At 39.2% G+C, this 14,927-nt stretch overlaps 1 protein-coding gene across 7 annotated transcripts in view; it reads right to left on the bottom strand.

The window, feature by feature from the left end:
• Positions 1–4,212: 4,212 nt before the first annotated feature.
• Positions 4,213–14,927, bottom strand: part of GATAD2A (GATA zinc finger domain containing 2A) — an 81,455-nt gene continuing 70,740 nt past the window's right edge. For 5 of the 7 annotated variants that reach the window (XM_073661052.1, XM_073661054.1, XM_073661055.1 and 2 more), the window contains exons 5-11: positions 13,981–14,097; positions 12,903–13,091; positions 10,536–10,800; positions 8,347–8,636; positions 6,716–6,899; positions 6,123–6,191; positions 4,213–5,215 (exon numbers count right to left, since the gene is read on the bottom strand). In XM_073661052.1, the coding sequence (XP_073517153.1) occupies positions 5,088–5,215; positions 6,123–6,191; positions 6,716–6,899; positions 8,347–8,636; positions 10,536–10,800; positions 12,903–13,091; positions 13,981–14,097 (1,242 nt within the window). In that variant the 3' untranslated portion in view covers positions 4,213–5,087. The remainder of the gene's footprint in view (positions 5,216–6,122; positions 6,192–6,715; positions 6,900–8,346; positions 8,637–10,535; positions 10,801–12,902; positions 13,092–13,980; positions 14,098–14,927) is intronic. The other 2 variants (XM_073661053.1, XM_073661058.1) reach the window with 2 other exon arrangements.

Raw genomic sequence — 14,927 nt, 5'->3', positions numbered from 1 at the left:
TAAAATTGACCCCAGCCGACTCCTAAAATATATAATAAATTGGGTACAGTAGTTCAATACAGTTTGTGGGGAATATTTTTTTTCATAAGAATTTGGGAAAGTTATGAAATGTCCTATAAATGTCTGTCCTATTCCTGATCTAAGGGTCTAGACTTTTAGCTGAGATGAATCTGTGCTGCAGTAAATTTATCACTTACACATGAGCCATGTATGAGGGAGTCGTGAAGTCGGTGTCATGGAAATTGAGGAGTCGGAGGTTTGGCTTACCGACTCCACAGCCCTGAAAAATGGGGCACTCACCACTGCGCATTAAAATAAGGTTCACCAGCATTTCCAAACAGTTTTTGAAGACTGAATAAAGTTTCCTATATTAAGAATTGCTAAGAATCTGTCCGTATAAATCGGAGGCAATATGGAGCATCCATTTGAGATACAAATTTTTTTCATACACCCATAGAGTTGAATAAGCGAAATTTCACATCTGAAATACAGAACAGACTAGTGCATTCTACAATTATTTTCACAGACATCTGGTCCATGTGAAAAAAATGGTAATCTGAACAGCCCTAATCAATAACATTGGTTTGTGTAATATCGGATTTTAACACAAGCAGCACATATATGTATAATTTGCTCATCTGGTTGGAGCCCTTGATGATCTGTATAAATCAGAGCTTCAAAAGGAGTTTTACTACAAACAAGAGTTTATTTTATTCACTAGATCTTGGAATGAAAATAAGGTCCACAATAGGAAGTGATTAAAAAAAAATATGTGTCCCTACTATATACTGTGTAATGACCAAGTCTTCCTGTGCAGTGACACGCTCTGATCATACCACATCTAGAGTATACAGACATTACAGCAGAGGATTGCAGCTGATTTTTTCTGTGAGGTAAAACATCTGTTTTTGAACAACGTTTTCCCTCACAGAATCAGCTGTGATCCCCTGCTGTAATGTCTGTATACTCTTTTGCTTCCCCCCCTCCCCAGTAGATGTGGTATGATCAGACCATGTTCCTGCACGGTCAGACACATCCGTTACACAGTACACAGCAGGGGCACATTTATAAGATTATCTCAGCACAGGGACATTTTTTTTTAACACATCCAATTGTGGAACTTAATTTTAATCAACAGATCTTGCAATAAAAATAAAGGTGTTTTCACACGAACAAAAGTGTATGTGCACAAAATGTGTTTTTCAGGCGGATTCCTTTTGAAGTCTGCCCTAGAAAGCAGGTAAAAAAAAAAATGCTAAGAAATAATGAATATATGCACAGCAAGTCGTTTTGACATTGAAATGTATCTGTTCAGTCTTTTTAAGCTTCTTTTAACTGCTTCAGGCTTCAAAAGCCATAAAGTAGCTAAAATAAGTGACCTAAAGGCAAAACTAAGATGTTAGGGAGATGGGTAAAAAATAAATAAAACACACCTCCTGTTGGGTTAATTCAGCTCTATAGACAAGTCTAGCACGGCAGGAAATTTCCTGGCTTAAATTCTAAACAAATCACAAATGTAATGTGCCCACAACTTTAAGTAATGTTTTAAAAGGGACAGTCAGCATAGGAGGACTGTTCAAACCAATCAGAGGCTTTGGTGCATCAAGGTGTGGTGAAACATTTATATACACCTTCCCACCTGCTTGTTTTCCATGTAAATCTGCCCTTGTCTGGCTATATAAGCCCAGAACTCAAAGTGGAGTGGAGATTGGGGAAGGGAGGGGGTGGGGGAGAGATAAAATAGGTGGGAAGGTGCACTTAAATGCTTGTCTATATCAAGGGTTTACCAAGTGCCTGTACTTTGTTTGAACAGCCATTCCATGCTGACAATTTCCCATTAAACATTTTTCTTTGCAATTACTTTTTAGAATAGAATTAAAAATAACATTGTACCAGTGTTTACATTTATAGTAAGATTATTGAAAAGTCTCCATAAAAGAGCATTTTTTAGGGTCAGACGTGTATTTATCAGTACTTGTTATGCACGTTCTTAACTTAAATCAAAAAGTCATACAATGCATAAAAAAATAGAAACAATTTAAAGCAAAAACAAGAAAAATTGAGTATCTAAGAATGCCTTAAAATTTCTAAATGCATTTGTATTGGATTCATGTAGCAGACCCAACTTTTACTTAAGAGTACCTTTATCAAGATAGGTCTGCAATGCTGTATGCTTGCAATGCCCTAAAATAGGAATTCTAGAGCATCTTCCCTTGGAAGATTGCCCTATGCCATTAGTCCTCCTATGTGAATAAATTAACAGGCCATTTCCATTCCCCTGAATGTATGGAAGTGCTGCATTGACAATATCCAGTCAGTGCTGACAGAGTAAGACTGTAGAAAAAAAAAAAAGAGGAAAACTACCAGCCAGTTATCGACCGTACTTATTTGTACATTTCCAGGAGGAATAATGGCACAGGACAAAGTTTTGAACAGTAGGTTCATAACTAGATTTGGTGCAGATTTTTCCCAAACATAGCTACAGTAAAATCAACATTTAAGTAAAATGCAAACTTGCTCTACATTTTCAAAAGGCGAGAAGGGCGATGAGTTCTTTACAAAGAATGCACATACCATGGATTTTAAAAAAAACTCATTGCCTATAAATTTCTACAATCTGTAGATGAGATTTGTGGTAATCTTTCCTACATAACTACAACCCCTGGCAAAAATTATGGAAGCACCAGGCTCGGAGGATGTTCATTCAATTCCCTCTGCTTGAAAAAAAAAATGACCCTTACTGAGCACCACATTTTTTATCTTGATTTCTTTTAGTGTTTCTTAAAGCCCTAAAGTTGCCATTTGAAATGACTTTCGTTTTGTGCCATGTCTGTGATCTGCTTTTTTTCAACATTAAACAACTGAATGAACATCCTCCGAGCCCGGTGATTCCATAATTTTTGCCAGGGGTTGTAGTACTGAATTAAGCTGCAGATTTTCTGTAGGCCAATCCACAGCAAACATTACAATATGCTTAAACATTGTTGAGATCTTAAAATTCTCCATGTAATAACAGACATGACAGGAAAAGTAACAGGTTCAATTTGTAGAGTCATTAAAATGTGTAACACCACTGCTTCCCCCTTCGCTAACAAAAACACAAAGAAAATTAAGTTGGCTTAGTTATTTATTAATATTCAGAAATGTGGTTCTGGCCAGTGTGATTAAATAGAAACGGCTAGTTCTATCAGTGATGGGGCAATCCCCCTGATTCCACACATTCTGGCAGGCTCTCACACACTATGCTTTTCCCCCATAGTCGAGGGGGGAAAAAAAAAAACCTGTACCACCTGAAATATTTTTAAAGGACAAAAAAAAAAATCTTGGGAAGAGTGTCCTACAATAGAGAAGTCACACGGGAGCAGCTATGGACATTTAAATAATTTCCTAAACCATTCCGCCCTCATTTTAAGAGTTTTGAGAAACAAAGTTTAATTCTAAAGGAAGCGCTCCTGTGTAAAAATATTTCAGAGGAAAAAAAATGTACAGGTGATTGAATAAATATATACTTGTAATGAATACAATCACGGGATCTTTTTATTTAATATATATAAAAAAAAACAAAAACAAAAAAAAAAACAAACACCCCACAAGTGCTACTGGAGGTGCATTTCCAATAGTCAGGGGCAAGGTTACCCAATAAAGCACCCAAACAATTTACATTTCACGGGATACTGAATATTAATTAAATAAATGAGTGCTTATTATTAAAGACTGAAAGAAAACAGTAGTTTTGTTAAAACCATTAATAAATGTCTGCTCTCCAGCAAAACGGGAAAAAAAAAAATATATACTAGTAAACCTTCCCCTGAAAACAGCCGTACATTTTGGAATGGAAGAAAAATATATAATATTCTCTCATACGGCTAATTTATCATACACACAGTCTCAAGTTTAAATTCTATTTTTTTCCTTTTATACAAACAAAGTCTCCCTTCCCTCACAAAAACAAAAAAATATATATAACCTAACCCCTAAGCAACTGCATATATCAAAAATGTATCTAAACATTGATATTCACACAACAGAAAAAGGATGAAAAGAAGAATTTAGGGGGTAAAAGAGGATGTAACCCATCAGGTGCAGTTTTTTTTCCCTCTGCCAATCCTTCGCTTCCACTTTCCTGAAATAGAAGCATGATATATTAAGGGGAAACTTGTTGGATTATGAGGATACAGTGGACAGACGGTAAGTCGACTATCCCAACATGGCTTTCCTTTTTATTGTTGCAATATTTATTTTTTTGCAAAGCCAGTAGAGAGGAAAGCCACAGATACAGCCTGAAAACAAAAAAAAAGCCTTGACTGATGCAGCATTTACCTAAACATGAGGTACATACCAACCTCAGATTTTTAATTTCTTTTTTAAGCTTCCAACTCTTTCCAAAATTGAGTCCAGTCAAAACCATACAAACTGGTTACATGAGGCGGTCGCATTATCCTGGAAACATCCTTCAGATCATTTCTAAGTGGCTGGATCACCCACAGTAAGAAATTCTATGGGCATAAAACGTAATATTTTTCATAGATTTATTTAAATATAACTATATTTGTTGCATTACAAAATGCATTTGTTCTGACTGGATCTGTTCTGCCCCAGAATCAGAAGTGGACCTGATAACAGCAGCCCATGAGAAAAACCAATGCCTATTAAAAAAAAAAAAAAATAATAATCCAGTTACATCTTCAAAACACACTTTGGAAAAATCTGATGCCTTAGTAGAGGGTATTATAGTTTATTTAGGGAAAATAGACCTGAATGCAGAAAAAGTATGAATCAGGAGCATGGCAAACTGTAGTATAAGACATCATGCCAGTCTAGATGAAAATTTCAATAGGGGAAAAACCAAGTGGCTTCCTTTTTCCTGTGCACTCCTTTCTGGAAGAAAGCACTGTGGGTCACTACCAAGCTTTCCATGTGTCGTAGAAAATGTCAAAGAAGGAAAAGTGATGAGAGAGGATCCTTCTCTCTCCTGTTCGGGAAAGAACTCCTTTCTGAATGAGTCCTTTATTACTTTTCTCATGTTCTCCAAGTTTGCGCTCATTTTTATTTGTCTGTATTTCTGTCATTGCTGAAGGATGCATTCATTATTTCCATGTAGAAGACTGGGTGATTGAGCGGGAAGGAATCATATCTAGGAGGTATTCCCGTTGACGGTCCACAGATGCTGACTTATGCACAGTGAGGCCAGGGTTCACAAAGGCTAAAGTCCCTCCTGCAAGGCATCAAGACATATGGTTGAAGAAGAATTATACCATACCACCATTAAACCAACATCCTAGCACAACCACTATCTTGTCACATGAGGTCACTAGTCCTGCTCACCTCCCGATGGGAGTCAGTAGAGCTGGAATAACGCTATAGAGTCATATTGATGTAATATTAAAGCATACCTACACATTCACAAGAAAATTATAGTGTAGGACTCTGCAGAATAATAATTTTTTCTACATCACTCTATTAGCAGTTTTTGCTAGTAACTTGAAGTACAGACTACCTGAGGTCTGTCCTAGAGGCTACTCTACACCAGACAGCGCCTTGCTGGTCACTATTAGCTACCGCCCATCAGTATGAGAGTGAGTGCTGTAAAATCTATGACGCTCGCTCCCGCACTGAATACGGTAGCCCAGCAGCAGAAGGACTTTGCTTAGGTTAGTGTAGCCCTCGGCACAGACTTTGGCCGGTCCGTGATGTGTATTATCAAAAATCACTAAGTTATTCAGAAAGCTGATTATACTGCAAAATCCTGGCCTATAGTCATAGTCTCGGGAAAGTACAGGTACGCTTTAAATCTACCACATGGAAATTTACCACCCAAAAAAGGTAGTTGGTAAACAGCAACCACAAGTACCATAGTTTACAACAAACAGGCTCTGGCTCACTGACTTCTACATTACTTACTGGAGATTGAAAATTTAAAAGTTATTTTGCATGCAGATATAAAAAATTAAAAAAACACATTAACAAATTATTTAAATATGTCAAGTAAAGGGATCAATCACAGATTTATATACTGCCATCTGTACTATTAACAAAACCATTGCTCTATGAAAGGTATTTAAATGCTGCACGATATAATCAGGTAAAATTGTTGCAGCAACAATCTTACCCATATTGCTTACCCCTGTGCATCTCGACTGATTGTTTCTTTGATTGTTGTGTCGCTATGACTCTCTGACTAGAAGTTTGTCCTATAGAAAACAATTATACCCATTTGATGTAATGATATACTGCAATACCCAAGGGGGAAAATACAAAAAGCTGCTTAATCAATCATAAGAGGAAATTGAACCAGCATGTGATATTAGCTACTATCCATCATGGACTGTTTTCTTTCCAATGCAATGCCAATGCATATTATATATATATACACACATACACTTTACTAGGTATTGCCAATGACAAACCCAGATGTGGTGTGGCAAGTGATTAACATTACAAGGAATGCGTACATCATCATGGAATGGCAATACGGGCACATAGCCATAGAACGTAATGTAGTAGTAGACTAGACATTGACACTAACCAAAACCCGCTGAAAGTGTCAAAAACCCACATTTACCTACTTGTAGCATCTCAACAATAATGTATACGAGATTCTACCACATACAAGGCAAATTTAGATTTGTTAAAAGAGAGATAGATAGAGATATATAATTACCACTCCACTGCTCGGCCACTATATTGTCCATTAAGCACTTCTAAATGTAATTACCTGCATTAATTGGAGATTTCTTCCAGTTTCCAGATGTCAGATTAGCTTTGTTCACAGAACGCTCTCCGGGTTTTACAGACCGGTTGGCAAGGGCGGCTGCATTAGACAGCTTGGTCGTAGGCGGAAACGTATGCAGCACACCTCTGGTGGTCCCTGATAATCCACGGGATATTGGTGTTGTGCTCTAAAAGAAAACATAACAGAAGGAAATGTTCACTATTACATCCTTTTTTTTTCCTCCTATATCTCAAATCTATTCAAAGTGATTTTGTAAATAGCCTTCATTCAAAAATATCTTACCATATTGTATCTGCAGGGCCAACATGGAACCAAGTGCCTCTATGGCAATATACCATTAAACTGTGCAGTTCAATCCTGAAGTGTTACTACAATTTGCCCATGCTATTCTACTTAATATCTGGAAATTGTTAACTTCTTCCTCTCAAAGCCAATTTATGTTCTTTGCATTCTTTTCTCTCCTTCTTCACAGAGTCATAACTTAAAGGTTTTGTCGCTGACCTAGATGTACAAGCCCATTTTTAGTGTGTGGCATGAGCTGTAATTTTGAATCACACTTGACCATTTTACCTCATCTTTTTTCCCCCTAGGTTTTAGTACATCAGAAACAAAACAAAGCTTTTCAGCCATTGTTTTTTGGGTTTTGTTTTTAAAGTGTTCACGGTACAGTAAAAGTTGACCCGGTAATTTGATTCTGCTGGTCAGTAGAATTATGGGGATCCCAAAGGTGTTTTTTTTTTTGTAAATAAAGGATTTAACCCCTTAACGTCATATGATGTATAGTTTCATCATAGGTCGATAAGGAATGTATGGTTTTGGCTCAGGAGTTCAGCCTGCTCCATAATAGGCAGAGCTCCTAAGGAGAACAGAAATACCCCTATATGCTGCAATAACATAGCATACAGTATATACAATCAAATGATTGCAGGTTCAAGTCAAGTCTAAGAGGACTAACAATAAAAAAATAATAAAATAAAATCACAACCCGCTTTTCCCCCATTAAAAATAAATGAATATTGTAAAAACAAAACAATGGCAGAATTGCTTTTTTCACCAGTTTAACCTACTTGGAATTTTTTTTTCTCCTTGTTTCTCAGTACATTGTTTTACAAGGTCCACTGTACAATAAAAGCAGTCTAGTAATGTTGTCGAGATTGCATAGCCATATTCAGAGACCCCTAACTTTGTTCTTTTTTGGTTGATTGAGTTCTTCATGGGTTTGTTTTTTTGCCAAATATGATGCAGGTTTTATTGGCACCATGTCGGGAAAGGTATGGTGATAAATTTGAATTTAGATTTTTACCCCAATCTCACTGGGCCAAGAGGGACTGCTTGTACAACACATTGCAAAAGCACAAGCACCGGAAGAGTTTTTATTTTCATGGGGGTAAATATTAAGATCAAGAAGGGATTGTCCTAGCAGTTGACAACCCCTTTAAAAACTCTGTTCCCATAGGCTAAGGTTTTAAACAGCTGCAATCAGATTACAAGCAGTTACAGCTGGCACCCAGCGCCTGAGCCTTCTCTAGGCAACTCCTGTGCACATCTGCCTTTAAGGGGTTAAAAATAGAGTAAATAAAGTTCTCTCTTTTTCTTCTGTGCCATTTGGTTACCTGTTTCAGTGAGTGGTGTTGAACCGAATGTTCTGACTTAATCTGAGCAGGGGACGAGCTCTGCTGCAGTATTCGCTGCTCAATCTCCTGCTCTTGTTGCAGAGCTTTGACAAAGGCAGCCTTCAGTCTGTTAGTGTGCTCAGCTTTCAAGGCCTTCTTTTGGTTAGAAGTCATGCAAACATCACACATGATGGTCCCATTCTTTTCTTGTCTCCAGCGGCTGGTGAAGTCAGTCTTGCATTGGGCACAACTATAAGGCTCATGAGATGCAGGTGGTGGCACAGTTTTACCTGTAGGGAGGACACAGTCACTTAGAGATATCCAGCAATAAGCAGTACACCTATCAGACACCAGCACAGGGTGGTCAAAGACTAGTGTATTAAGTGATCTTCTGCGCAGGCGCCGTCGAGTCACGGAGACTTTCTCCCATAGAAGGGAGGATCCTGGAGAGAGTTCATAGCGCAGGATTACAGCGCCGCAACTGCACGTCACAGGACACTGACGTACAGGGGAGGGGAGTACTATTATAATGAAGACATTCCCTATGAGTCCGGGCCTGAAAGGCATCATTAACAAAGATAAAATATAAGATTTCACAAAACAAGGCCATTACTATGAGGCATACAGGTAGGACTAGGTTAACATTTCTATCACCTGTATGCCCATATTAATAGATTATATACATACCAGAGGGTGACAGATTCCCTTTAAAAAGGGAACCTGTCAGCATACTTTTCCTTATGGAAGTACTGATATAGCTGTGTAGGCACTTGCCCAACCTAAAAAGGGTAATTTTATTTTTTTTTTTAGAGATCTAATGTGCCAATCCTAAGAATTCTAGCATAGAAACCATAGGGCCGATTCATTAAGAATGGTGATGTGCACCCATCTTAATGAAGGGTTTCACTGTAGTATAATGCAACCAATTTATTAAAAAGAAACCATTACAAGAATTCATACCAACCTATTTATATATGCATGTGGCTTTCAAAGTCCGTTCTTCTGTTACTGCGTATTCAGCATTTTATGTGAAATGCAAAGGAGGATGAAAAGGCATTTATACATCTGAAGCCTCTGTCACTCCAGCTCTATACCCCGCCCAGCACCACCTTCTCTTGCTTGACTGGCGGCTCCTTTGCCTGAACTCACATAGTATAGAAGCAGGCAGTCAGTCAAGCAAGAGAAGACCGCCACTGCAGTCACAAAGGCTTCAGATCTTTGCCCTCATTTGCATATCAATTCAAAAGCTGATTTCTCAGTAATGGAACAAGAGTCTGGCCTTGTGAAGGTATTGCTGGACTAGTCTTTCAAAGAGTAAGGGCTCAGACGGCCGTAGAAATCGGAGTGAGATTGGAATGCAGTGCACGGACTGGCTGGCAGCTCTTCAGACCCAAGCGTGAAAGCTGCATAGAAATACATGAAGCGGTCACGCTCAAGTCAGGAGAGCTGCCGGCCAGTCCGTGAAGTATGTTCTGATCTCGTTTTAATTTATACGGTCATGTGACTGCGCTATTACATGCACGCATCAGTTTACTGGTGTGTGCCGCTGCGAAAAGGGAGTACATTTCTGGAGAAGGTCATGTCTCTGTTCATGAAAGTGACAGACAGATGTAGCCATGCAAGTACATTATTGGCGTAGCTAGCTGTGTCTGACATGTAAAGCTCAAATGTCAAAATATTTTTGCGCAACTTCTAAGTTGCACAAAAATATTGCGATTTAATGTCTTTTCCACCAGTACTCTGGCGTAAACACCTAATAAATCGATCCCCTTATTCAAATCAGCCTGGATGTGCGCTGAGGGTGTGTCAGTAAACTGATGCCCCCAGTGCACTTCCAGGCTGATTTACAAATGTTTTCTATACTAGATTGCTTCAGACTGGCACATTGGACGTCTACAAAAATGTTACCATTACTTCCATATGTAGATATGTGCCCACATGCTCCCTTAGACATTCTTATAATACTGTAGCAGCAGACATTCTAGAGGGTTTTTAGAGTTATCCCTTAGAGCATAAAATAGAGAATGACTGAATAAGAAGCTGCACACTAGTAGAAAATGTTAGTGCTCTAATTGTATACAGTTTAAAGGTGTGAGGGATAGCTATGAGGCTAGACATGACAGTTTTGTATATCCAACTGAACTTAAGCAACCATTAATGTCATACCTTTCAAGCCCAATAATTCTTACCTTGGGTCTCCAGCAGGTTCTGCACTACCTCCTCCAGTCCTACTAGATAGATGAACTCATTATTGGCTGCACTTGGAAGGAAGTTAAGTTCTGGTGCAGGTGGTTTGGGTGGTGGAATCTCCAGCAAGGTTTTTTCTAACTGCTTACGTAGGGCGAGCTTGGCTGCTGCTTGCCGGCTGGCAGGAGATTCATTAGCACTACCACTTGAGATGCTTGTGGCATTTCCGGTTGTTCCAGCTGAACCCTTCAAAGAAGTTGGGGATGCCTAAAAGAAAAAAAATTGTACATTGCTGTAAACTGATTATAGTGATAGTAGGCATGCAATTTCCAACATTTATAAATGAAGTCATGCAATACATTTTCATAATGCTAGTTACACTGGGAAAAGTAAACTTGTGTGTCTTAAAGCGTACCTGTCAGCAGGATTGTGCTCCGTAAACTACATACACTGTCAGGTGGGCGACATTACACTGATTAACATGATACATTGGTTGATGAAATCCATGCTGTGGTTCTTGTGTAATCATTACTTTCAGTTTGGAGATAATGATGTGCTCGTGCTTTGGGGCGGCCTGTGGGGGGCGCTCTATCTGGTGCTCTGCTTACATATTCATCTGTATGCTTTTATGACAGCTCATTGTGCCTTCACTGATCTGCCTCCTATTTTACATAATGCATCTAGTAGTGCGGGGCTAGGTAAAATAGGAGGCAGGTCAGTGAAGGCACAGTGAGCAGTCATAAGAGCATATAGATGAATATGTAAGCAGAGCACCAGATAGAGCCCACCCCACAGGCCGCCCCAAAGCACATGCATAGAATAATCTCCAAACTGAGTAAAGCTTACAGAAGAACCACAGGACGGATTTCATCAACCAAGGTATCATTTTAATCAGTGTAATGTCGCCCATCTGACAGTATGTAGTTTACTGAGGACAATCCTGCTGACCGGTGAGCTTTAAGGGGGATTGATACAGAACCAGTCATGAGATTAATGCTGCCCGAACCACGGCAGCATGACTGCAGCCAGGCATGTGTGAAAAGTCAGGGACGCTGTGTCTCATTTGACAAGTTGGAGGAGGGTCCTTGGTCAGCTTCTCCTCACCCTGCTCCAGTTGATCAACAGGTCTCTCCCCATGTCTATGTGTATACACAAGGAAAGACCTAGGAGTCAAAAGGGAACAAGGTGGGGCAGAAGCCGGCCATGGACCTAGATCAGACTAGTCAATCGAAACATGGTCCCTGGCCGGCTTTTAAAAGTTTGTTTATGCACAAACATCGCAGCATTTCAGAGTAAATTATGCCTGTCTCTAAATCGCAATGCCAGGCTTAGATTCAAGCATCCCATGGTTCCACTAGCATGAATCTGATAAAATAGTTACCTTTAAAAGTGAACCTGTCATGTGATTCATGCTGCCAAACCAGGCAGCATGGATATGGATCAAGAGCCTTGGTGCACGACTGCATAGTTTCAAGAGCCAGCCGGGAACTAGAGACCCAACTAATCCGGTCCTGAATCTGGCCAGCTTCTCACTGGTTGCTTAACATGTCTTTCCCATGTGTGTACACAAGGAAAGACCTGTTAGTCACTTGGAGCAGAGTAGGGACAAGCCAGCCAGAAACTGGAGAGATATGACTAGTCTGCTAACACCGCTGTCCAGCTTCTCCCCACCCTGCTCTAGGAGATTAACAGGTCTCTCCCTATGTACAATGGAGAGTTCCAAAGAAAAGCATACCAGGTTCCTATTCATGCTAACCATAGTTTGGGAAGCATGAATCAAGTGACAAGTGGCCTTTAAGCCATTTAGTTATTGGTTATTAAGTTAACCTTGTAATGTATGAATTCTCAATTTCATTATCTGAGTATTAAGGGTACAATTAAAATGAATTCCTGCTTTGGTTTCCTAAAAAAAGGGAAGTGGCCTTATTATGACGACTTGATTTTCAAACTTAAGATGGATTACATTAGAACAAACATTTCCCCTGCAGATGCAGTCACAGGGGTAATAGTCCACCAAATATGGATAGGCAAGAGAATGAGCTACTTTGTTCTGGGACCCCACCATGATATTTGGATAGCCAATGGCTACTTTCACAATCAGGAGCATATTTGTGTCTGAAAGCATAATGGACGTATGTTTCTGCAAGTGAAAGACTTTTCCCTGCATGAATTGTGATCGTGCAAGGGAGCAGTGAAAGGGCAGTGGCAGGTCGGCAGCGTGTGTATGTAGCTTAAGTGTATAAGGATTGGGTTATCCTAATGGGACAACACCATAAAATTATATATATTTTTAAATAAAAAAAAAAAAACACAACCATCTTGGTAGCACTGGAAAGTCAAATTTGCTTTAGATTTCTGTATTTACCAACCTGTGGTATGTTGACAAGCAGGCTTGTGTTTGCCACATTAGCTACACGAATCAGTCCCTGTTGGATGATCCTCTGACCTTGCATCTGCACACTGGGCACTGATGCTCGAGGAGCAAGTAGTAAAGGAGGTGGGCCTGTACTTGGATGTTGCCTGATACTGTGTAACTGCTGAGGAGACACAGAAATGGGCTGATGGTGGGAGGGAGGGGTAAGAAGGAAAAGACAGTGTGAACAGTGAGCAGGAAAGAATCTGAAAAAGGAACAATAGCAGACACAGGAGGCAAAAAAACAATCATACTACAATATCCAATAGAGAGTATCAATATTCAGATGTTACTAGTGCAGCACAGACTATCAAAATTTAGATAAGGGCTCACATTTAGATTGCATTCAGAAGTCAGTTTTTCACGTATGTGTTCCACCTGTGATTTTCACGGATAGAAAACGTACCTATCATGGTTTAAGGGACTGTTATGTCAGCCTGCTTTTGCAAAAAAAATGTAAAAAAAACTGAGAAATATTATTATTTATTTTATTTTTTTTTAATTAGCCTCACTGATGAAAATCACCCATACAAGTCTATGGAGCCATGAAAATCACAGACAGCTCATGGATGGCATCAGTGTGAAATCCATGCGCTGTCCATGATTAACACTGCAGTGTATAGGAGAGGCTTTGTAATTTATTTTTTCCTCACGTAAAAATCACTGATGGTCAGTGTCAGCGTTTGATGGTAAAAAAATTTTTTTTGCGTACATGAAAAATCATGGATGTCTGAATGAGGCTAGACATGGAGTATCTATGGTAAAAAGTCAGAAATTTCAGTTTTAAGAACTGAGTAGAATAGAAAGTAGAAGGCAAAGCAAGAACTCTCACCTACTAAGTTAGCAATTCTCACATGGCATTAATACTGGGTCAATACATGTTTCGTACAGAATATATTTAGGGACAGGGTGCTTCAATGCGTTCTATACACACACTAGCACACTATATCCAAAGCACCATGTTCACAGTGCTGGCAATTATCGTTTATCTGGCACGAGAAAAGAATGGTTAGACAAAAGCAAAGGATTCTTACCTGGGCACCTCTGACAAGTGGTGGCATAACTATCTGTGTAGATTGCTTGCCTGGTGTCTGTTGCCCACCTCGTACTAGAGGGGGAGGAATAACAGTGCCACCAATACGTGATGGTACCTGCCAGAAGAACATGCAAGTCATTACTACAGTAGAATTAGCCTAACATTTATTAGGATGTACATAAGGAGGGCTAGATTTTTCACCCAGTCATTACCAGGCAACTTTACATTTTTTACTCTGTCAAGGGACAATTTTTTTTTTTAGTTTTTCCATTTACATGGCCATTTGATGACTTGTTTTACACTGGTTGTGTTCAAAATTGAAACTCGTCCTAACACTACCATTTCATGTACTCAAAAACGGGGTGAGCGTGATTAAGTAAAGGGAGTTTTGTTCTGAGGCATTCATTTTGGGGTAGACAACCTGTCAAGATGAATCTGCAGGGTTATGGTGTACCATTGTTCCTTCTATATGAGGACTTGTTTTTAAAAATTCCATTTGTGGGTGCATACAACATTTTTAATCACTTATTGCCGTTCTTGGGGGAAGTATGTGTAGAAAAATGGCAACCAACAAAAGAGCAATTCTGTTTGTTTTTTTTCAGTGTTACAGGCTATATAATTTTATATTATGATCTGACTTTCACAGACACTACAAACCATACAGATACACACCCATGCGCATTATATAATATATTTTTTTAAATAATTTAACTTTTTTTTTTTAGTTTCATTTTGCGATTGTATGATCGCTTATGGCATATACAGCAACACTAATGTATGGAATTATATAGTGTCAGCAATATTCTCCTACGACTGGGTTTCATAGGCCTCTGCCATTCGGTATTTCTATCAGGAGGCCCCAAGCTGCCATGGTAAACCATCTGCCCCCTGCAATCACGATGTAGGTGGGATTGGAAAAAGTATGAGCACATTGGCCACCAGCAC

This window comes from Phyllobates terribilis, unplaced genomic scaffold (assembly GCF_046119375.1).
Source record: "Phyllobates terribilis strain yellow unplaced genomic scaffold, ASM4611937v1 Scaffold_1__5_contigs__length_1240528914, whole genome shotgun sequence".
In the NCBI taxonomy this organism is placed as follows: Eukaryota; Metazoa; Chordata; class Amphibia; order Anura; family Dendrobatidae; genus Phyllobates; species Phyllobates terribilis.
Note: the sequence above shows the minus strand (reverse complement) of the source record. Positions and strands in the feature narration are given on the sequence as shown.